This window comes from Camelus dromedarius, chromosome 5 (genome assembly GCF_036321535.1).
Source record: "Camelus dromedarius isolate mCamDro1 chromosome 5, mCamDro1.pat, whole genome shotgun sequence".
Taxonomy (NCBI): Eukaryota; Metazoa; Chordata; class Mammalia; order Artiodactyla; family Camelidae; genus Camelus; species Camelus dromedarius.
This window is the reverse complement of record NC_087440.1, coordinates 32,492,669-32,513,440: the sequence shown is the minus strand read 5'-3', so window position 1 is coordinate 32,513,440 and position 20,772 is coordinate 32,492,669. Positions and strand designations below refer to the sequence as shown.

General features: G+C 54.8%; 4 protein-coding genes and 1 long non-coding RNA gene across 11 annotated transcripts in view; 4 read left to right on the top strand and 1 right to left on the bottom strand.

Annotated features, from left to right (window-relative positions):
* LOC116153493 (uncharacterized) overlaps positions 1–3,851 on the bottom strand; it is a 149,983-nt gene extending 146,132 nt beyond the window's left edge. For 4 of the 5 annotated variants that reach the window (XR_010380921.1, XR_010380922.1, XR_010380917.1 and 1 more), the window contains exons 1-2: positions 3,718–3,851; positions 1,564–1,616 (exon numbers count right to left, since the gene is read on the bottom strand). This is a non-coding gene — a long non-coding RNA (uncharacterized LOC116153493). Of the gene's footprint in view, positions 1–1,563; positions 1,617–1,765; positions 1,876–3,717 lie in introns of those variants that run through there. The other variant, XR_010380918.1, reaches the window with a different exon arrangement.
* Positions 114–7,456, top strand: LOC105094200 (granzyme B). Of its 2 annotated transcripts, XM_064485867.1 has the most exons (9): positions 114–342; positions 1,360–1,507; positions 1,982–2,117; positions 2,319–2,582; positions 3,223–4,749; positions 5,198–5,462; positions 6,274–6,495; positions 6,604–6,861; positions 7,183–7,456. In XM_064485867.1, exons 1-5 carry the CDS (start codon positions 282–284, stop codon positions 3,397–3,399), a joined length of 786 nt encoding a protein of 261 aa, XP_064341937.1. In that variant the 5' UTR covers positions 114–281; the 3' UTR covers positions 3,400–4,749; positions 5,198–5,462; positions 6,274–6,495; positions 6,604–6,861; positions 7,183–7,456. The 2 variants fall into 2 exon arrangements, with proteins under 2 accessions (XP_064341937.1, XP_010984482.3); XM_010986180.3 differs by having other exon boundaries at positions 3,223–5,462.
* On the top strand, positions 5,724–7,716 carry LOC116153492 (mast cell protease 1A). The gene is made up of 5 exons (XM_031453516.2): positions 5,724–5,824; positions 6,274–6,409; positions 6,604–6,861; positions 7,183–7,252; positions 7,562–7,716. The coding sequence occupies exons 1-5, from the start codon at positions 5,724–5,726 to the stop codon at positions 7,714–7,716; spliced, it is 720 nt and encodes a 239-aa protein (XP_031309376.2).
* Positions 7,717–7,936: 220 nt separating this feature from the next.
* On the top strand, positions 7,937–12,279 carry LOC105106638 (granzyme H). Of its 2 annotated transcripts, XM_031453514.2 has the most exons (6): positions 7,937–8,083; positions 9,068–9,273; positions 10,366–10,526; positions 11,048–11,183; positions 11,383–11,640; positions 12,018–12,279. In XM_031453514.2, exons 2-6 carry the CDS (start codon positions 9,220–9,222, stop codon positions 12,159–12,161), a joined length of 753 nt encoding a protein of 250 aa, XP_031309374.2. In that variant the 5' UTR covers positions 7,937–8,083; positions 9,068–9,219; the 3' UTR covers positions 12,162–12,279. The 2 variants fall into 2 exon arrangements, with proteins under 2 accessions (XP_031309374.2, XP_031309373.2); XM_031453513.2 differs by lacking the exons at positions 7,937–8,083; positions 9,068–9,273 and adding an exon at positions 9,322–9,547.
* Positions 12,280–16,067: 3,788 nt separating this feature from the next.
* Positions 16,068–20,111, top strand: LOC105106639 (cathepsin G). The gene is made up of 5 exons (XM_031452781.2): positions 16,068–17,470; positions 18,220–18,367; positions 18,817–18,952; positions 19,123–19,377; positions 19,822–20,111. Exons 1-5 carry the CDS (start codon positions 17,278–17,280, stop codon positions 19,981–19,983), a joined length of 894 nt encoding a protein of 297 aa, XP_031308641.2. The 5' UTR covers positions 16,068–17,277; the 3' UTR covers positions 19,984–20,111.
* The last annotated feature ends 661 nt before the right edge of the window (positions 20,112–20,772 follow it).

Genomic DNA, 20,772 nt, shown 5'->3' with positions numbered 1-20,772 from the left:
TCCTGCTCTGAGCTGGAACAAGTGGTCTGCTCTGAGTCATCACCTGTGGGTACTGACGTGGTCACTGCACGTTTCTCACACAATCACCCAGAGAACATCATCAGGTAGACGGAGTGGGGGCGGGGCAGCTTTCATAGAAAGCCTTCTCGGATGAAGCACCACAAAACCAGAGGGGAACACCAGGTCACCGAGCCCACTCGTACCTCCTTCCTCTCCTGGGGGCTAAAAGAGAGCAACAAGGAAGCACCAGCAGCTCCAACCTGGGCAGCCTTCCTGGGAAGATGCAGCCGCTCCTGCTCCTGCTCCCACTGGCCTTTTTACTGCCCCCTGGGACAAATGCAGGTGAGTGACCATCCCCACTCTCAGAGGCCCAACTACATCCCCCATTTGGCACAGATCTCCTTCCCTCTCTGCATATCCCTGACCCATCTATCCACCAGGAACGTTTTGAACACCAGCTCCTTTCCCATCTCATACCCCCAAGTATGATGCTGGAGACGCCACTGGCAGGAATGGCAGAGAAGAATGCTGTTCTCAAGAGGAGCCAGTGGGTACTATCCCCTCCTCAGGCCCTACTTCTGCCATCTGGAAAGCAGAACTTTTCTAGATGATGACAGAGGGTTGGAAACTGGAAAAGAGAAAATACTAAATTCCCCCTGCAGAGGGCAGAGCGGGCCTGACTTCTGCCACGAGGATAAAATAGGTGCTCCCCTCAGCACCTACTTAGGAGAGAGGCCCAGAACTCAGCAGACCCAGGAGCTGGTGCTGTTGCCTTTGCTCAGTCCCAAGGCCCCTCAGTCCCTATCTCCAGCTCAGTTTTCCTTCCGAGGCCATTAGAGGCTCCTCTCTTTCAAGGATGAAGCCACTGTTTGGCAGACCTGACCTCTGCTTTCCAGACTCCCACCAGCACCGGCCCTACCAACCACCCTCATCCTGAGGCCCACTGGGTCCTTCCTTCATGCAGCCAGCACCTACTGGCCACTGACTACATGTCAGGTCCTGGGAAATAGGCTATGACAGCTTCTAGATCCCTACACTAAAGTCCCCAGCACTGGAAAGCAGGGCTGTCCTAGACATCACAGGATAACATTGCCCCCGGAAACTCACCTGACACAAAGCACAGTCAGGATTGGAGTTTCCGGAAGCCTCTGGGACTTTGCTGTCCCTAAGATGCTCACTTTCAGTTGTGTGTGGAAAACAGATTCGCAGACCAAGAGGAGGAAGTTGAAGACCCTCCCCAGTCCTCTGAAATCCAGGCCAGGCTGGGCCCCCACCATGCCCAGCAGTTCTGAGCATGGGGCAGAAGCCTGCCGGGTGTACTCAGTGGGTGCAAACAAGCAAGACAAACTTTTCCTTCAGGGGAGATCATCGGGGGCCATGAGGCCAAGCCCCACTCCCGCCCCTACATGGCGTATCTTCAGATCTGGAATCAGGATGTCCGGAGCAGGTGTGGCGGGTTCCTGATACGAGAGGACTTCGTGCTGACCGCCGCTCACTGTTGGGGAAGGTGAGAAGCAGCCAGCAGCCCCCACCCTCCTGAAAGCCCCTGGCAGGGAGTCCTACCTTTTTCTCCAGGAACAACCAGGCTCCTAGGAACACATGAGCTGGGAGGGCTCCTGAGAGGGTGAGAAAGCGGGCAGTGGGGAGAGGGGCAGGTCAGTGCCAGCGGCATTGCTGAGGCAAAAAATACTAAAGGTAGGGCATGCCTGGGTATCAGAATGCAAACTAGTGCAATTCCAGCTGTTTTCCTGCGGGGGGTACTGACCCTCGAGAACTCCCGTGCCTTTAACAATGGCTCCAGAATCACACATCGGCTGCCAAGAAACAGGGTATGGAGAGCTCGGCCTCCAGGCCATTTTGTCACCTTGATTTCCCCTCAGCTGCAGCCCTGCTCTGCCCCCATGTCACCAACCCCACATGGCTCCGGGGCTGGCCCTCCTGTGACACCACACTCCCCACACCCTCTCTGCTCTCTGTGCAGCTCAATCAATGTCACCCTGGGGGCCCACAACATCAAGAAGCAAGAGAGGACCCAGCAGGTGATTCCAGTGAGAAAAGCCATCCGCCACCCAGACTATAATAAGAGGAACTATGCCAATGACATCATGTTACTGCAGGTAAGGAAACCTCCGCGATTCTCTCGCCCTCGTGGAGACACATTGTCTCCCCTCCGACTGCAACCAGTCCCTTTCCTCCCTCCCGTCCTGGCCGCCCGACCTGTCCCCGGGGCTCAGGTGAGAGCGAGGGCTCTGCGGTCTCACTGCAGTGTCCCGGCCCGGAGGCCACTGGCTGAGCTGGACCCTGTCTCTCCCCATCAGCTGCAGAGAAAGGCCAAGCAGACGGCAGCTGTGAGGCCCCTCAGGCTGCCCGGGGACCGGGCCCGGGTGAAGCCAGGACAGGCGTGCGATGTGGCTGGCTGGGGGCGGGTGGCGGTGGCGATGAACAATTACCCAGACACACTGCAGGAGGTAAAGCTGATCGTGCAAGAGGATCAAAAGTGTGAATCCCACCTACGCAATTATTACAACAATATCATCCAGCTGTGTGTGGGGGACCCAAAGAAAAAGAAAGCTTCCTTTAAGGTGAGAATGACAGAATGCCTTGCTTGGCTCTGGGAGATCTGGGACCTGAGGACCCAAGTCGTGCGGACTGCCTCACCCTCTAGGCTGGGATCTTTCTGTCCAGGAAGACAAGAGGGGAACAGCCAGAGCTGGAAGTGTCTAGGGCCTCTGCAAGGCTACAAAGGACCTAGAGTGAATCCAAAACGGTTCCCCTCCAGAAGGAGGAATTTGCAACACAGTGAGGCACAGGTGTTAGAAAACTGTGCTACCTGAGTGTGTGGTAGTTAAAACCAGGTGCCTCTTAGAGCTGGAACACGCCTCGATTAAGGGCTCGTCCTCCGCGCTGAGTGTCAGCCCCACCCACCTGCTTCCCTGTCCTTAAACAGCAGCCTGGAGCCACCATCCCACAGCACCTCCATAGGGAGAGGATCAGGGACCTGGGGGAGGAGAAGGAGCTGCCACCCGGGGTGAAGTGAAGCAGTGACAATGTCCAGGGTCAGGGCTTGGCAGCCAAGGGGTCCATGGGAGCCAGCCCTGCCCTCTGACCTCCTACGTAGAGGCTATGCAAGGTGGGGCGTCCCCCGAGAGGGGGCCTGGGAGGGCAGGGAAGGTGGGACCAGGAGGAGAGCGGGCTCAGTCCTTTCCCTCCCTCTGCCCTCAGGGGGACTCCGGGGGCCCTCTCGTGTGTGACAATGTGGCCCAGGGCATTGTCTCCTATGGACAAAATGATGGGTCCACTCCACGGGCCTGCACCAAAGTCTCAAGTTTCCTGCCCTGGATAAAGAAAACCATGAAAAGTCTCCAACTGCAAGAACCGGGCCGTCTTCCCTGGAGCTGATCTAGGATCACACTGGGTTGGGGGGCCAGCAACGGAATAAAGCCTCTTAGCTGAGCAGGAAGAGTTGGTTTCTTGTTTATTTGTTGACCCCCATTCACAGGCACCAGCTCTGTGCTTCGAAAGCCAATGACACTGTTCTGCTGGTTTCTGCTTCCTCCTCTTCCCCCTCCCACCATCACTTCCCCTAAACCCCGTGCAAAGCTATACCCAGGTCCCCCACACCTGGCTTTCCAGGGCCTGCCCTTCTGCCAGGGCTGAAGCTGAGTACCATCAGGAGAAGACAGGAACCTCTCTGGTCCTGGGGCCAGAGTGCCTTACCTCCTTGCCCTGTGTCCTATGGCAGAGAGGAGGGGAAGACACCACGGGTCCTGGACACCAGGCAGGCACATTCTCGGGCTGCCACTCAAGGACGGAGCCCCCACCGGGGAGGGAGGGGCCTTCCTGAGCAGACATTTCTCTCCCACAGCCCGGGAAGCAGGCCCAGGGCAGGGGTGGATCTCCTGAGAAGTTCCTCCTTCTCAGCTGGGCAGAATGTCCTTCCTGTCCTCATCCGAGCTCTTGTTTGCTGTGGCTCTCCAGCCTGAATCACTACTGACAATGTGCTTTTTCTTTAGCTATAATTTCGTTGCTTTTTAAGAGACTTGGAATCAAGATGTTTAGAACTAACAATAATTTCACCTCCATGAAATTCACCTCTGTCCTCCTTTTCCATTACGGGGACATGATCAGGATAACTTGTTTAGCAAATAGTACAGGGATATTAGAAGTGCAATTCTCTGCACAGTGGTGTGGGAATTCTACTTGGCTCCCTGGCATCCTTTCCCACTTCACGTGGTATCAGTAACTCATCAAAGAGAATAACTTTCGGGAGAGCCGTTCTTCTTCCACTCTCAGTATATGTGGATTGGACAGAGCAGACCCCAGCCTAGTCAAAGGCTCTGACTAGGCTGAGGTAGAGCAGAGGTTTCAAGCGCCCTGACCACAGGCACCTGCAGCACCGAGGTAGGCTGTGCTCCGCGGGGACTGCCACTGTCTGTCTCCACCCCACAGGTTCCTCGTACATGACTGCATCGCTCCTCCCGCTGGGAGGTGGGGTCTGTAGCCCTTCTTTTCTAATCTGGTGGGAGCACTCGATTTTCCAAGATGGAATATGGTAGAATAGAGGCCATATGACTTCAAAATCTAGGTAATAAAAACAACACAGCTTCTGCCCGGCTTGCTCTGTAGGAGATACTCACTCTGAGGAAGCCAACCACCATGCTGGCAGAGAACCAAACAACTGAGACTACTTGAGAGGCCCTCATGGAGAGAAACCAACATGCTCAGTGAGCAGCCAGCACCAAGCACTGGGTGTGTGTGAGTGAGCCCTCAGGTGGTTCCAGCTTCCAGGCTTCAAGCCACCTTGACAGCAAGGGTAGCACAGGGGAGACATCCACGCTGCACCCTGACCAAAATGCAGACTCCTGGGTAAAAGCAATGTCGTTCTTTCAAACCACTCAGTTCTTTAGTAATTAAAACATTACTCCATACCATTCTGTCCCTCCCTCTAACCATGGACTTCACCACCCTCGTCTGATCACTGACGGTTTTGTCTCCTCCCCTAGAAGCGAGGATTCTCATCTCCAGTGTCCCCCACAGTCTCCCACAAAAGGGGCCTCAATAAAGAATTACCCTGGTGATCTATAGTAAACTACAGAAATGACGACGTTCTTTGATCTATTATCATAAGACCCAGGTTGCTAGGGTGGGGGACCAGCTGTTGGCGGATACAACATCTCCAACCACCCTTTACTTGTAGCTTCATTTCCTGTTTTCTGCTGCTGCAGCTGGCACCAAGCCAAGAGCTACTGGTGCTCTGACAAGTTCATACTCCACTCAGACCCAGGGACTTGATCAAAAAGCAGTGTGAGGATTTCGGAGAAGCCTTGTAGGATGGAGGCCACAACATCGGAGGAGACACTTAAGGTTAAAACACTGGAAGGAAGAACTGGGCAGCCTTTGTGGAGAGCTGCTCCTGCTTCTGCTCCTGGCAGCCCATCCTCTGTCCGCCACCGGGGACGCAGGTGAGTGACTGTCCCCACCCGCAGAGGCCCAGGCCCATCCCACACTGGCACACACCTGCTGAGACACTACGCTCATACGCATCCTGGATGGTCTACCTGCCGAAGCTTTCTGGACTGTGCCCAACTCCCTCAGAGACCAGCAAATCTGACCCCATCTGCCTGCTCCAGCCGAATGCTCCACGAGCACACAGGCAGGCTGGGATGTTTCTTTTAGGGAAAATCATCAGGGGCTATGAGGCCGAGCCGCATTCTCGTCCCTACATGGCATTTCTTCAGATCCAGACTTCAGGGAACATTATACTCTGGGGCGGTTTTCTGGCGCGTGAGGACTTCGTGCTGACAGCAGCTCACTGCTGGGGCAGGTGAGGAGCAGCGCCTGGGCCCCCGCCCCTCTGTCAGCGCCTCACAGGGAGCCCTCTTCTCAGGGGCCGCAGGCCTGGGCCACCTAGTAACACAGACGAGCTCTTTGGAGGACAGCTAGGCTTTGAGGAGAGAGGGACAGATCAATGCGAGTGGCCTGCGGAGAAAGGAACTGCCCAAAGCTGGGATGGAAGGAAGCCAAGGTTAAGCCCTGGAGCCCAGAGTTCAAATGTGAGACAGATGCACGGACTGGCTTACAGGCAGGCAGGCCCTGTGAGAACTCAGCACCCTAAGTGCTCTCCAGGAACTGCCGCCCAGCCCGGGCTGCCCGCAAGCGGACAGAACCGAGATGCTCTGCCCCAGGGCCCCACTGCCTAGAATTCTCTCCGCTCCAGTCCTGCCCTGTCCCGAGCCTGTGACTCCACCTCCCTCTCTCTCTCTATCTGTGCAGCTCAATCAGCATCACCCTGGGGGCCCACAACATCCTCGAGCAGGAGGGGACCCAGCAGGTCATCCGGGTGAGAAGAGCCATCCCCCACCCAGATGATGATGATGAAAACACGGCCAACGACGTCATGTTACTGCAGGCGGGGCGCGTGGCTGCACCGGTTCTCACACACTTTAACCCCAGGGCTTTGCATCCCCCATCACCTCACTCCTGTCCCTCCTTCCGGTACGACCCCTTCAATTATCCCAGAGCTGTGAAGAAAGCAACCCTACGACTGTCCCTGCAGTCTTTGTGGGCCATGGGTAGGTTAGAATGCCTTTCCTCTGCCTTCAGCTGACGAGGAAGGCCAACCTGACCACCGCTGTGAGCCCCATCCGGCTGCCCCAGGGGAAGGAGCCGGTGAAGCCAGGGATGGTGTGCAGTGTGGCCGGATGGGGGCTTCTTGGCGTGAACAAACCTGCAGCAGCAAAACTGCAGGAGGCAGAGCTTGAAGTCCAAACAGACCAGCAATGCATCCATCACTACAAACATTACGATGCCACCACCCAGATATGTGCAGGGAACCGAAGAAACAGGGAGAATTGTTTTGAGGTGAGATCCCCAGCGTTATCCAGGCAAAGCCCTGGGCACATCCCTGGCAGTGGGAACTAGCCGTATCTCCACGTCTGCAACATTTCCTCCTATCCAGTCTCTGGTCCTGTCTCCCTGGGGGATGGGAGATTGTCCCACACATATGGGCAGAGACTTCCTAGGGGAGGAGAACGGGGGATGAACAAGGCTGGGCTGAAACCTCAGGACCCAAAACCTTCATATCAGCCACGGCCCCCTAACAGAGACCACCCACCCCCTGGGCGGCAGGGAGGGTCAGACCACAAGATGACCCAGCTCACTCCTTCCCCTCTCTGTCCACAGGGAGACTCTGGAGGCCCCTTACTGTGTAACAGTGTGGCCCAGGGCATTGTCTCCTTTGGAACCAAGGATGGTACACCTTCAAGTGTCTATACCAGAATCTCGAGCTTTCTGTACTGGATACAAAACACAATGAGAATCTGTGAACTTCAGGGACCAGACTGAGGTGCCCCGGGATGGATCTGTCCATCTTCTCTGGGGCAGAGGCCAGAACGGCATTGGGCCAAGGGGATGGAGGGGAGGCTGCCAGGGATGTAATAAACTGTCATCTTCAGAAGTCATTGATTCCTCCTTTATTCATCCACACAGATTCGTTAGGTAACAAGAGTGTCTGGCAACCCTCTGTTCAATTTTCCGGCCTGTCCCTGGCTTCCCCCTCCAGCAGACCCCTCCTTCCAACTCTGGAATAAAAATCCTGTTGCAGTGACAGCCAGCGCCCTCCGATCACACGTCCCCAGTGTCAGCTTCCCGGCCAGGCTGCCTGTGAGTCCATCAGAACACGGAGACATCTCCTCAGGAAAACTGACCCTCATCTAGAGGACGCTCCCACCTCCTCCCTCGTCCCCACCCCCACCGCACCCCAACATTCCAGGGCCACATGGCAACGTAAGAGGATCCAGATTTCAAAGGAGGATCCCCTGAGACGCGCTGGGGTGGGGGTGGGGGGACTTCTCCACCCGAACAGAAATGGAAGAGGGGAGGCTTTGAAAGAGTGTAGCTCACCCCTGCAGAACTTCCTCCCACATCAGAGTAGCCAGAGCTCAGAAGCCTGAGAACGTTTCAGGAGCGCCTCAGAGTTCCCAGGCCCAGCCCCGGGGCCTGGCCCAGCTCCGGCTTGGAGTCTTGGGCCCAGGGCTCAGTGCAGCCTCGGGTGTCCGGACAGCTCAGCCTCCTGCAGCCCCAGGTGAGCTGCAGGGCGCTCTCCCATCTTGGTCTGAGCCAGCCTCCCCCACCTCCACTGTTCCTGATTGTGTGTGTGTGTGTGTGTGTGTGTCTGTGTGTGTGTGTGTGTCTGTGTGTGTGTGTGTGTCTGTGTGTGTGTGTCTGTGTGTGTACACATACATATCTCCAAAGGAAACTCATTGTAATGAAAAGTATTGGTCTCAGGGGTTTCCTAATGTTTCAAAGATGTCTAACAGCCTACAGCATACTGAGCAAACTTTTTCTTCTACTTTTCAACATCTCTTAATTTTTTTATATAAGAATGTTCAGGAAAGTGAACTTTTTCAAAAACCATGCACCTGAGAGAAGGCTCGGCTGAGGAGGAGAGGCTTACTGAATGTTTGCATTGGTCAGTGAGTCTCACTAAGGGAAAACGCATTTTGGGTCTATAGAAGTAACACATGCTCATCACAGAAAGACGCTTAAATACAGAACATATAAATAAGAAAATAAAAATTACTGGGAATTCTACCACCCCGAAGTCATCATCACGAATGCTTAAGTGTCTTTCCTTCCACTCTTTGTCTACTGACTCGTAAGCGGCTGTTCTGTCGGCATTGGAATTGGGCTATTTAGAACTCCTCGTGCCTTCCTTTCCCTTTCTCTTCTGGCCCCACGGGGGTGAGAGTGTGGGGAAGCACGCAAGAGGTCAGGATCGCCACGGACAAGGGCATCAGAGACACGGGTCTCTGGACACTGGACAGAGAACACTCAGTGCAGAGTAACTATTAGGATGAACGGCATCCGAGTCTGATTTCATCTGAATGGAAAAGAACCAAGAGTGGGGACATGGGGACACTCTTGATTCATGATGGAGCCGACTCTGGGGGTCCAGCCCCTCTGCTGGCCGCACCTCAGACTTCACTCTCTTGTGCTTGCTTCTTGTTTTCACCTTGTGACTCAGCAGTGGGAGGGCAAGTGTGGTGACAGCGCCCTTCTCACCCAGCCCAAGGCAGGGACCAGGGACCCCCACGTTGCTGGCTGACATCCGGCCCAGGAGTCTGTGCCGGGCTGAGCCTCCCCTCCTCCGGTCCCCTGGGCTTTGTGTCTGGAAGGAAGGAAGACCAGCAGCTCAACCTGCGCAGACTTTCAGGGAAGATGCAGCCACTCCTGCTCGTGATGGCCGTTCTTCTGCCCGCCGGGCGGGGACAGGTGAGTGACAATCCCCATTCCTCGGGCCTGGGTCCATCTCACTAAGCCCCCTGTTCTCCTGACCCTCCTGCCCAGCTCCAATTTCTGAACCCCAGCTCCAGGCCCAAACCCAGACAAACAAGTTCGATGCCGCCCAGACATTCACATGGGCGGATGGCAGGAAGGCAGGGTGCTCACTGGAAGCTTTAGCAGGGCACAGCCCCTCTCTCTCTCTCTCTCACACCGGGAAAGTGGGTTGTGCATTTGGCAGAGGATGTGAAGCTACAAAAACCAAGTAAGTAAAACCCCTCACTCCAACCCGGGAAAGGGCAGCTCAGCCGAAGCCACTGCAGGCTGGGAGTGGTCAGTGGACCCAGCTCAAGGACCGGTGAAGTCTCTCAGGGCCCCCCACCCCTCGGTCCTGCCCAGGACAGGAGCCCAGGGTGCGATGGATCAGAAGTGGCAGGATGGCAGCACCCAAAGCTCTCCGGGTGCTAAGCTCTGCCCCGGCCCCACGCAGCCCACTTCCAGTCCCACCTCCCCTGCCTCCCAGGCCCTCAGTGGCCCCAGTGCCTTTGGCAGTGCCCTCCCCACCCCTGTGCCCTTGAATCCACCAGCGCCGTCCCTGCCAAACTTCAGCCAAAAGCCAACTGGAGGCTATCACTCATGCAGCCGGAGTGTTCACTGCAACCCTAGGGTGTGTTAGGCCCTAGGACACGAGGATTTCAGAGAATCCCACTCCGTAAGCTCGTAGGAAGATTATTAGAAAAGGACACCTATCAATCTGCTAACAGAGGCTCAGAGTAGTCAGGGAGACCCGCAGGGAGCGAAGGCTCATCAGGGAGTCCTGTCCACCATTCTCCGGGGCTCCACCACGTTGAAGGCAGACCTTGCCTCCGCCACGAACGTGTCTGAAGCAGGACGTGAAGGACAAGCTGACCCCCTTTCTCCGAGGGGGAGTCTGAGGCTTGAGGTTAGAAAATGTTACTCTGTTGCAAAGAGAACCTGGAGGACACTCCCCTGGGGTCTGCAGGGCTCTGTGGACACACCTCAAACGCCACCTTCCTGATTTTCACTCCTGACCACAGCCGCCCCTGTCACCCTGTCTCCCAGCCCTCTCTTTCAGGGGAGATCATCGGGGGCCACGAGGCCAAGCCCCACTCCCGCCCCTACATGGCGTTCGTTCAGTTTCTGGATCAGGAGAGGATGAGGCGGTGTGGCGGTGTCCTCGTGCAGAAGGACTTTGTTCTGACGGCTGCTCACTGCAGGGGAAGGTGAGGGGCAGCAGCCAGCCTTCCCCTCCTGACACCCCCGCAGGGACCCCGTCCTCTGCCGGGGGGCCGAGCCCAGGGAGGGCCCGCAGCTTCTCATAACACAAGACCGAGAGAGCTCATCAGACGACCATCTGACGGCAGGACTAAGGTGATGAGAAGCTGAGAAACAGGGCAGTAAGTTTCGAGGTCCGGGGATCAGAGGTGAGAGCAACACGCATAGGTGAGAAGGCGGGGACCCGACCGGCCAAAAGCAGCATCAGTGAGGAAGAAAGCACGCATTGAAGTCAAAGTGCAAACTCAGAGAAATTTCACGATACTGCTGAGAAAGCTCCATCATGTCCCTGCCTTCATGTCATTGAGAAGCACAGGGCTGGGCGTCACTCCGCCCCAGGACCTTCTGTGGCCTCAATTTCCCCTCAGCTGCAGCCCTGCTCTGCCCCCGTGTCACCAACCCCGCACGGCTCTGGGGCTGGCCCTCCTGTGACACCACACTCCCCACACGCTCTCTGCTCTCTGTGCAGCTCAATCAATGTCACCCTGGGGGCCCACAACATCAAGAAGCAGGAGGGGACCCAGCAGGTGGTCCCAGTGAGAAGAGCCATCCCCCACCCAGACTATAATCCTAAGGACCACTCCAGTGACATCATGTTACTGCAGGTAAGGAACCTCCCCGCTTCTCTGCCCTCCTGGAGACACACTGTCTCCCCTCCCACTGCAACCAGTCCCTTTCCTCCCTCCCGTCCTGGCCGCCCGACCTGTCCCCGGGGCTCAGGTGAGAGCGAGGGCTCTGCGGTCTCACTGCAGTGTCCCGGCCCGGAGGCCACTGGCTGAGCTGGACCCTGTCTCTCCCCATCAGCTGCAGAGAAAGGCCAAGCAGACGGCAGCTGTGAGGCCCCTCAGGCTGCCCGGGGACCGGGCCCGGGTGAAGCCAGGACAGGCGTGCGCTGTGGCCGGCTGGGGGCAGGTGGCGGTGGGCGTTCCAGCCACCACTCTGCAGGAGGCAGTGCTGACGGTGCAGGAAGATCGTGTGTGCGAATCCCTCTTCCCAGGCTATTACAGCCACGCCACCCAGATTTGTGTGGGGGACCCGAGCACGGTGAAGACCAGCTTCAAGGTCAGGTTTCCAGCATCTAGGCACACAGGCCCCGGGGAGCAGAACTCAGGGAAGGTCTGGGGCTGGGGAGAGGCCATCTTCATTCCTCAGCCCGAGGGCTTGGGCAGCCTGGTCCATGAGTCCACACTTTAGATATTTTTCCTGAGTGGGTCAGGGTGGAGGGGGCGGAAGGATCAGTCATGTGGCAGCTGTGTTATCAGCAGAGTTTCCATGAGGACTGAGAAGAAAGGTTGGCCTGGGTCTCAGTAAAGACCAGTTAGAGCCAGACGGGAGCCCTGGGACCCTGCCCTGGTCCCTGACAGACAGCACCCAGCCCCAGGCTCCAGGGAGGGCGGGCCCCGCTGAGGACCCTCAGTCCTTCCTCTCTCTGCCCACAGGGCGACTCCGGAGGGCCCCTCGTGTGCAAAAACCTGGTCCAGGGCATTTTCTCCTGTGGGAAACAGAACGGGACACCTCCAGGAGTCTTCACCAAGGTCTCCCACTTCCTGCCCTGGATAAAGAGAACAATGAAGCGCCTCTAACAGCAAGCTGGAGACTCACCTTTTTGTGGGCTGGCCATCTTCCTGGGGCAGCGGCAAGAATCCCATAGGGGTTGGCAGTGGGATCGCAGGGCCATAATAAAGGGATCTCTAGAGCAAAGATGACTGAATTCCTGTTTATTCAGCGACCACTTCTGATATGCAACAGCCCTGCCCCAGGCAGCCCTCTGCTGCCAGCTCGGGGTTCTGCTTCTGCCTTTCTCCCCAGGCCTCGCTCCGCCCTAAATCCCATGCTGTCTGTCTAGAGTCTCATTGTGTTACTGAATGCAAGCTCCTGTGCCCGACGCACCGTGAGTCCAAACAAACTAAAACGTTGGAGTTTGGAGCGGAGAAAGGTTTGTTGCAGGGCCGAGCCAAGAGAACCCGTGGCTCATGTTCCTCAAATCCCAAACTCCCCAAAGGCTTTCAGCTGAGCCTTTTTAAAGGCTCGCTGAGGGTGGGGCGGCCCAGGGTGTGTGCTCAGCTGTGCACAGTCCTCTGATTAGTTGATGGTGGTTGATCCTTAGATGCCAGGTCTGTGTGCTACTTACGCTTGATCATCAAGTGGTTAATTTCTTCAATCTGGTGGTGGTTTTGAGCATCTGAAAAACTCAGGAAATATGCAGGAGATACTATTATCTGGGTACTTCAGAGAGGAGCTCCAGCAGAGCCTATGGGGGAGGGGTCTGCCCCCCCCCCCCCGGGAAGGCCCCATGGGATCCTTCTGGGTTACAGTTGATTTCCCAGTTACACGTCTTTGGTGCTTATCCTTCTGCAAGGGCTGAGTCTAAAGGACTGTCCATTAGAAAAGGACAGCCTTCTCTCCCCCAGAGTGGTCCTCTCTGGGCCTCGGGAACCTCTTAGCTTCTCTAAGCCACATCTGTCATCAACCCCTCGGCAATCGGCAGAGTAAAGAGCAGGTCAGCGGAAGGAGGGTGAATCCAGGAACCCAGGAGGTCAGGGGCCATACCAGGGACACTCAGTTTCCTGTTTCCAGGGCCTCTCTCCGGTGAGGGCAGGCTTCCCCTGTAACCAGCACTGGCCATAGCTTAGGAGGCTGGGATGCTCCCACAATGGCCCTCAGCCTCCCCCGGTCCCATGTCCTGCTCTGCTCCCGGCACTGAGCTCAGTCAGCCTTGCTCCCTGACTGACCGGCCCACACCAGCCCCTGTTTTCCATTTGAGGGCCCTGGCCACCAGCTCCTTTCCCTGCCTGCTCACCCTGCCTTGAGACAGCCTCCCTGCCTTCTCCCCAGCAGAGGTCCCATTGCCCGTGTGAGTTCTCCTCCACTGCTTGTCCCTGCCTTAGCTGAGGTGCCAGCCCACCTGGTGCTTATCAGAGAAGCCAGAACCCACCTCCCACCTGGGCAGGCCAGCTCAGGCCCTCGGTCCAGCCCAGCACGCCCCAGGGGCTTAGGCAGCACCAAGGCCTGTGGAGACTCCCAGCAGCCTCAGGCCTTCAGCCTGTCCTGCACTCAGACCCCTGCCTCCCCCTGCTGGCGGCCTGGGATATGGCAGCCTTGTGAGCCAAAGGGACCCAGGGCTGCTGGGCAGGAAAGCACCACTTCGCCGTCCATCAGTAGTCAAGGGTTGATCCCTCTCTTTGTGCCAGCACATAACAGGCTCTGTCCCCGTCATTGGGAAACTTACAGTGATGAGAAATTTCTTCTACGTTCCCCTGGACCCTCATCCAACTCTTCTCTCAAATGTGCCTCTGCGGGGGCTGTGAGCTCCAGGGAAGACTCAGCAGAAGGCCTTATGGGCTGTCTTGTGGGAAGCATAAGCTTTTATTTCCTTCATACAGTATTTTCTTAATTTAAAAAATTCTTATTGAAGTATAGTCAGTTACAGTGTTTCAATTTCTTTTCGTCCTATTTTTGAAGGTGCTGGATTTTGCTTTCATACACATGTGATTCATTTGCTATTGTTTTTAGAGCCTTCTCTTCTTGATGTTCATCTCACTCAATTCAGTGTTTGTCCAATTACTGTGAATTTGTTGTGTTCTGTCACATCCAACTCACTGGCGGTACTGTTTGATAGATACAGGACATCTGGGTCACAGCAAACTGTCTTCCCCTTGAAACGAGGCATCTCCTGGGTTTCTGGACTGAGGTTCATGCCCCTACATGTAATATAAATAAAGATAAGTCTGTCCCAGGGTGTGAGCCAGAACCAGCGGCAGAGTGGCCAAGGATATCCACCGCTACGGGCAAGGGTGTGTGGACTTGCGAGGCGGTGTCTGACGGGTCAGCCTGCCCCCTTACACCTGGCAGTAGGACTTGACATAGTGTGAGGTAGATTAGGAGGAAAACTATTACCATATAAAGACTGTAGCTTCATGAAGACCGGACTGCCCTGGGTGGCTCCTTGGAACGATTTCTGTGTGTGTTTACATTATTTCTCTCTTTCTTCTAGTGATTTTATTTCTAGGACTTTATCCTGCGTTAGGTCTAAAGTGTGTGTTTGTGGGGGGTGTATAAAAGGGTTACTCACAGAGATGTTCATCACACCATTACTTAATAAAAGATCTCAAAATGGAATCAGTGTTGATGTCCAAAATAGGGAGCTAGTAAAATATTACACATTCACATTGTATATCATGCAGCCTTTACCGTCTACATTATCCCCACTCTAGAAACTAGGCTGAGAAAACAAAAGAACGAAATCTAGGCTAAGAACATTAGTAGGCAAGTTATTTTTAAAAACCTAATAAATATTTGAGGAAAAGCAAAAGCTCGCCAATTAATCAATGCAAATTAAAAATATTAACCATTTTGCTTATCTGATTGAAAAGGATGACAAAAATGATAATACTGAGATTCAGCAATTACATAGAGAAAGTGGCACTTTCACACCTGTACCTAAAGGTCCTAAAAAAAAACGGGAAAAGGAGTCTGATGTCGTCATCAACCACACAGAGAAAAGTGGAGAAGGTAATGCCTAAACACCTTACACAAGTGACATCTTAGAAACAGTACTTAATCCAGCACTACATTGGGGATAAGCTTTTAAAATTTTTTATAGCTTGAACGCTATGGAAACTTTAAAGTCACAACACAGAATGACATTTGCCATATGGAAGAATGTTCTCTAGGTACGTTCAGGTCATAAGTAATGTATTTGACTACATGCCTGTTACTACACTTGAAAATTTAAATACTGGAATTAAGTGAATTTCCTCTACACTTGCATTTGATTCTGCCAAGCACTTGGGAAACAGTTCATAAGCACATGAACGGAAGTTCAAGCTTGGGGAGTTCATGAAAGTCCAGGTAATTCCATCTTTCATGAAATTACATGCAAGGATTAGCCGATTAACTCTTCGTTGTCAGTGTGAGCTTGTAGACCTACGAGTCCCCAGATCACCGCGCAGAGGGTCTGGTTAGAGCTGCTCGTGTGGGTCTTGGTCTGTCGTTTCCGTGCCGCTCACCTTACGTGCTCATCAAGAGAAGTTCAAATTTTGTGTGTTCAGTAAATTTCCTCAGAACAATAGTAGCTGTCTGAGTGAACTCCCATTGTTCCTTCAGTTGTGGCCTGGTAATCACTCTTGCTTTGGCAGTTCTTCAAAGCTTTGAAGAGTTTGAGACCTTTTCCTCGGGTTAGTTTTGGTTGTTTTTGGTAGGAAGATGGAGTGAAATCGCAGCCCCTGGCGATGCGCTGCTACCCATGTCTCAACTGGGTGCCTATTTTCACTCCCCTTTCTTTGCACTCTATTCTTTATCCTTTTCTCTCTCTCTCTTCTTTTAAAGTTGTGTTAATGTTTTTAAAACAAAATAAAGTGCTGAAAAATTTAAGTAAGAATAAATTCAGATCTCCTAATGCTCAGGCACTTACACAGCTGTTACACTATTTCCCCTTTGCCCTGCTTTCTGCTTAGTACTTCTCAGATACAGAAACACATTTCATGAGCTGTAACCATAATACACCTAAGACACAATACATGTATTAGAGAAAGGACTAAGTTCTTTGCAGCTTTGAAGTAAGTGCTAAGCTGTGTGTGTTTACGGACAGGGAGAAAATCCTTAACTTTCATAAGATTTTCAAGAGGGCTTATCACAATTCATAAACAACTGAGAATTGTATTAGTTTCCTCTTCTGATATTTTTGCAACCATGTCCCTGTGGGACACAAAAGCCTTCACCCTGAGGAGGAAGCAGGAAAATTGGGGTCTTTCGCAGTGTCGTGATTTCCACTGAGTCTGTTGGGGCTCAAGTGACCTGGACGGTAACGGTCAGGGGCAGAGCCTCGTTCTTCCCTGCTCTTTCCCTGGCAGTGCCGTCCACCTGCTCAGGAGAGAGAGCTGCTCAATCTGCTTGACAAGTTCTAGAAAGAAGTGGAAGTAGCCATGGTCTGAGCAGGGGGCCAGGACAGATGAGAAGACAAGCAGGCTCCAGTCCCAGGGGGAGAGTGTATCCAGCAGGACCCTATGGGGCCTCCCTGGGACAGACCCCTCCCCCAACGCCCTGTCCTCTGCTGTGGCTTCCCTCTGAAGTGCCCAGATAATGTCCTATGCATGTTTCCTGAGGTTTCCGACGCTACAAACCTCCACCAAATGGAAAAAATGAACTATCTGATGATCATGAGCACGAGGCCCCCAGACCTTCTTGTCCTGGGGACTGATAATGTTAACAGCTGTGTTACCTCACGTCATCCAATCAGAGAACTGTGCATGAGCCGATCACATGCCCTGGGACGCCCCTCCCTCACCTGGCCTTTAAAAATGCCTTGCTGAAACCTCTGGGGGCTTCCAGGGTTTTCAGACGTGTGTCCCCTGTTCTCCTTGCTCAGCCCTGCAGTACACCTTTCTCTGCTCCAAACTCGGACGTTTCTGTATTACTTGGCCTCATGGCGCCTGGCAGGCAAAACTGTGCTCGGAAGCGAGAGGAAATGAGGAAACAGACAGCTACCAGCTTTCAGGCTCCTTGGGAGGTTACTGAATTTGGTGGGTTTGGGGCTTTGGGACACAGCGCCCCAGCCCCCGTCCTTGGGGCCCTGGGTTCCCATTTCTGCTCCCGGCACCGACTCAGCAGCTCTACAGGGTATTGGGTGACAGCCTGGGGGGCCCTCTTTCCCCACACCACGGGCAGTTGGTGGGCTAGCCCCGTGGGCACCCTTGGGTGATGAAATCTAGCACAGCAGCAGGGGATGGGGCTGCGGATTCTCCAGCCCCCACCTCCCCCTTCCTTCCTCTCTCAGGGGCTCAAAGTCTGGCAGGAGGAAGCACCAGCAGCAACTGCCTGGCCGGCCTTCCCAGGAAGATGCGGCCACTCCTGCTCCTGGTGGTCTTGCTCCTGCCCCCCAGGGCGAGGGCAGGTGAGTGACCTTCTCTGTCCCATAGACGCTGGGCCCAGACCGCCCAGGCACCTCCTAACGCTGTACCATTGGGCAGCTCATGGGAGTTCACAGCTCCTCAGCTTTCTCATCTGTAAAACAGGGATTCTGTCAACGCCTACCTCAGAGAATCACTGAGAGTGAGAGTACCTCCCGCAGAGAAAGCTCTTGGAATTGCCCCTGGGATACAGTACTTGCTGTTCTCCGTGGCGGCGTCCACACTCCTTCTGCAGCTCATGGGGCAGAGCCTAGGAGAGGAAGACACAGCGATAGCAGCCGCATCAGCCCACGTCTAGATCCTTAAACACCAGTCCCGTGCTGGGCCCGGGCGGGCCTTGAGCTGGACTCCCAGGGATCTGGGACGCTCCCTGAGGAAGATAGTACCACAGAGGTTCAGGGAGAGGCCACTCCAGAGGGCTCTGGATTTGCCATCCTGACAGCAGAGAAACCCTCCTCCTTCTGGGGGCTGGACCTGGCCCTGCCTTGTGGGGAGGTGGGAGGGAGCAGAGGCTGGGATGGGGAGTCAGCAGTGCTTCCTGCAGAATCTGGAGCCCTCTCCCAGTGCTGCTGCTCTGCAGACCCCAATTCCCACCACCAACTTCCCCTGTGCCTCAATCATCTCTCCTGCATCCCAATCTTCCCGGCTTTCGGGAGTCACCAAACTGATGCCCACATCCCCCCCACCACCACCACCACCAGTGCAGAGATAAGTGCCTAATGCTTCCTTTCAGGGAAGATCATCGGAGGACAAGAAGCCAGGCCCCATTCCTTCCCCTACATGGCATATGTTCGCGGCCGAACTTCACTGGCTCTCATAACTTGTGGAGGATTCCTGGTGCGAGAAGACTTTGTCATGACAGCGGCTCACTGCTTGGGAAGGTGAGGAACTAAGGAGCTTCTGGCAGCCAGTAAGGCAGACCCAGAAGAGTTCACGAGGGGAGCCATCTGTAAGCAGGGTTCTAGCCAGGAAGGGGTCAAAAACAGACCAGGTGGGTCTTGGGGGCAGGGGGTGGCCAGTGCAAATGGGGAGAAAAGGAGGACGTGATAAAAAAAAAAGAGCAGAAGGGGAGATCGAAGGCACACATCAGGGCTCAGAATAGGGATTCAAGTTCTTTCTCTGTTATTCTGGGGGAGGCAAAACTTAAGAGCTCTGCATACCCCCATCCCCAGCTCAAGGCTGGGGCACAGGTCAATCAGCCCCAACCCCACCCTCTCCTCAGTTCCCTCAGCTGCAGTCTCCTGCCTGGGCTGTTCCCCTGGCCCGCAGAGCTGCGGACCTGAGCTCCTGCAGCAGCTCATACCTACCTCTAGCCTCCCTTCCTCTGCAGCCAAATGAATGTGATCCTGGGGGCCCACAACATCAGCAGGTCTGAAAGCACCCAGCAGCAAGTATCTGTGCGCAGAGCCATCCGCCACCCCAGATACAATCAGCAGAACAACCAGAACGACATCATGTTACTGCAGGTACCGCCTGCCTGACCCTCTGCTTCTTCAGCCCACATGGCTGCTCCCAGCTGGAGCCTCATGGGTCTGGGACCAGGGAGGAGGAAGCAGGGGCAGATGCCCAGGGCACTGGTGGGCACGGGGTGAGGTCGGCATACGTGGCCCCTGAGTGCCTGCCCTCCTCCGGCCAGCTGGCGAGCAGAGTCAGGCGGAATCGAGCCGTGATGCCAGTGGCCCTGCCTCAGAGCCAGAGCAGGCTGAGTCCGGGGACCGTGTGCACCGCGACCGGCTGGGGCCTGGTCGGCCTGAACAGGAGGACAGACACACTCCGGGTTGTGCAGCTGAGAGTGCAGAGGAATGGGGAGTGTCACAGACGCTTCAGTTTCTACACTGGCCAAACGCAGATTTGTGTGGGGGACCCAAGAGAAATGAAGTCTGCCTTCCTGGTAAGACCATGGGCATCACCAAACCCTGCATGAGGCAGAGGGGGCTGGGCAGACTGGGTACTGGGGACAGACTACATCCTTGTGGCCTCAGTCTGGAACCCAGACCAGAGTGAGGTGGGGGCTTTTCCCATCAATCCTGTCTCTGGGGACCAGGAGGAGCAGCAGACACACAGGACACACAAGTGCAACCTTCTCCTGGGGAGGGTGAGGGTACCTTGACCTGGGTTGCCTGGAGAAGTAACCTCAGCCAGGGCTGAAGGCCAGTGATGGAAAAATCCAGAAGCTTGACTTCTGTACCCCCACCACCCAGCCATCTCACACACACCCAGCAATGGAAGGAGCCCACCCACCCCTGTCTTCTCTGAGGGCCAGACCTAGGGCAGCAGGAGTGGGAGCCCTGGAGGGGGGAGGCCTGGCTTAGCGTCCCTTCCTCTGTTTCCACAGGGAGACTCTGGAGGCCCCCTGGTGTGTAACAACATGGCCCAGGGCATTGTCTCCTATGGAAATCAGTTGGGAACTCCTCCAGCAGTCTTCACCAGGGTTTCCAGCTTCCAACCCTGGATAAGGAGAACAATGAGACGCTTTGCAAAGCGGGGACCAGACTGAGACCCCACTGAAACTGACTCTTTCTGGGGCAGAGGCCAGCTCCAGGGTGGTTCCCAGAGCCTTAATAAATGTCTAAGCCTAGAGCCGAAATAACTGATTTCTCATTTGTTCGTAAACATGATTCAGAACACAATAAATGTACACCAGGACTGAGTCTGAGCTCCTCCCGGAAAATAGGGTCTCTTGCCCAGGACATGCAAACCCCTGTCCCTACCGTCCTGGGGGTCAGGATGAGCGTCCTCCCTTCCTCTGTCACTGCTCCACCCACAGCCTCAGGGAGTGATGGAGAGACATCTCTCTCCCCAGAGCAAGGCTCCTTATTGTTACCCTCCCAGAGACTCCCCGCTAGGTGTTAAGGTGTACCCCAAACCGTGTGCCATCGGCGTGGGTAGGACAGGCCGACCAAAGGAACAGAACTGAAATTCCACACGCGGCCCACTTTAACATGTGGGTCACGTGGCGTCTCAAATCACTGGGAAACAGTGAACTCTTAATAGATGCTGTCTAAACAAACTGATAGTCATTTGGGGAGAAAAGATAAAGCTGGATCCGGGCTTCTCATCATAAACCGAAATAACACCTCAAATGGGATCAAAGAGCTAAATGTGAAAAGTCAAACCAAGCGAGTACTAGAAGAAAGACAAAAAATTTACTTTCGTAAAAATATCTAACAAACACCCATGTTGAAAGCAGCGGTATTCACAGTGGCCAAGAGATGGGAGCAACCCAAGTGTCTACGGACACCCGGACCCTTTTCTCCTAAGCCCTTACCCACACCAGCCCCCACTG

What these genes read in the sequence shown, in the direction of transcription:
- LOC116153492 (XM_031453516.2), top strand. Translation starts at nt 5,724, where the DNA reads ATGGCATTTCTTCAGATCCAGACTTCAGGGAACATTATACTCTGGGGC. An exon ending in ACGACGTCATGTTACTGCAG is followed by an intron (nt 6,410 to 6,603) that starts GCGGGGCGCGTG and finishes CTCTGCCTTCAG; the next exon opens with CTGACGAGGAAGGCCAACCT. An exon ending in CTCCTTTGGAACCAAGGATG is followed by an intron (nt 7,253 to 7,561) that starts GTACACCTTCAA and finishes TTCCCCCTCCAG; the next exon opens with CAGACCCCTCCTTCCAACTC.
- LOC105106639 (XM_031452781.2), top strand. Translation starts at nt 17,278, where the DNA reads ATGAAATCTAGCACAGCAGCAGGGGATGGGGCTGCGGATTCTCCAGCC. An exon ending in GCCCCCCAGGGCGAGGGCAG is followed by an intron (nt 17,471 to 18,219) that starts GTGAGTGACCTT and finishes GCTTCCTTTCAG; the next exon opens with GGAAGATCATCGGAGGACAA. An exon ending in AAATGAAGTCTGCCTTCCTG is followed by an intron (nt 19,378 to 19,821) that starts GTAAGACCATGG and finishes CTGTTTCCACAG; the next exon opens with GGAGACTCTGGAGGCCCCCT.
- LOC105094200 (XM_064485867.1), top strand. Translation starts at nt 282, where the DNA reads ATGCAGCCGCTCCTGCTCCTGCTCCCACTGGCCTTTTTACTGCCCCCT. An exon ending in GCCCCCTGGGACAAATGCAG is followed by an intron (nt 343 to 1,359) that starts GTGAGTGACCAT and finishes CTTTTCCTTCAG; the next exon opens with GGGAGATCATCGGGGGCCAT. An exon ending in GCCGCTCACTGTTGGGGAAG is followed by an intron (nt 1,508 to 1,981) that starts GTGAGAAGCAGC and finishes CTCTCTGTGCAG; the next exon opens with CTCAATCAATGTCACCCTGG.
- LOC105106638 (XM_031453514.2), top strand. Translation starts at nt 9,220, where the DNA reads ATGCAGCCACTCCTGCTCGTGATGGCCGTTCTTCTGCCCGCCGGGCGG. An exon ending in TGCCCGCCGGGCGGGGACAG is followed by an intron (nt 9,274 to 10,365) that starts GTGAGTGACAAT and finishes CCTGTCTCCCAG; the next exon opens with CCCTCTCTTTCAGGGGAGAT. An exon ending in GTGACATCATGTTACTGCAG is followed by an intron (nt 11,184 to 11,382) that starts GTAAGGAACCTC and finishes TCTCCCCATCAG; the next exon opens with CTGCAGAGAAAGGCCAAGCA.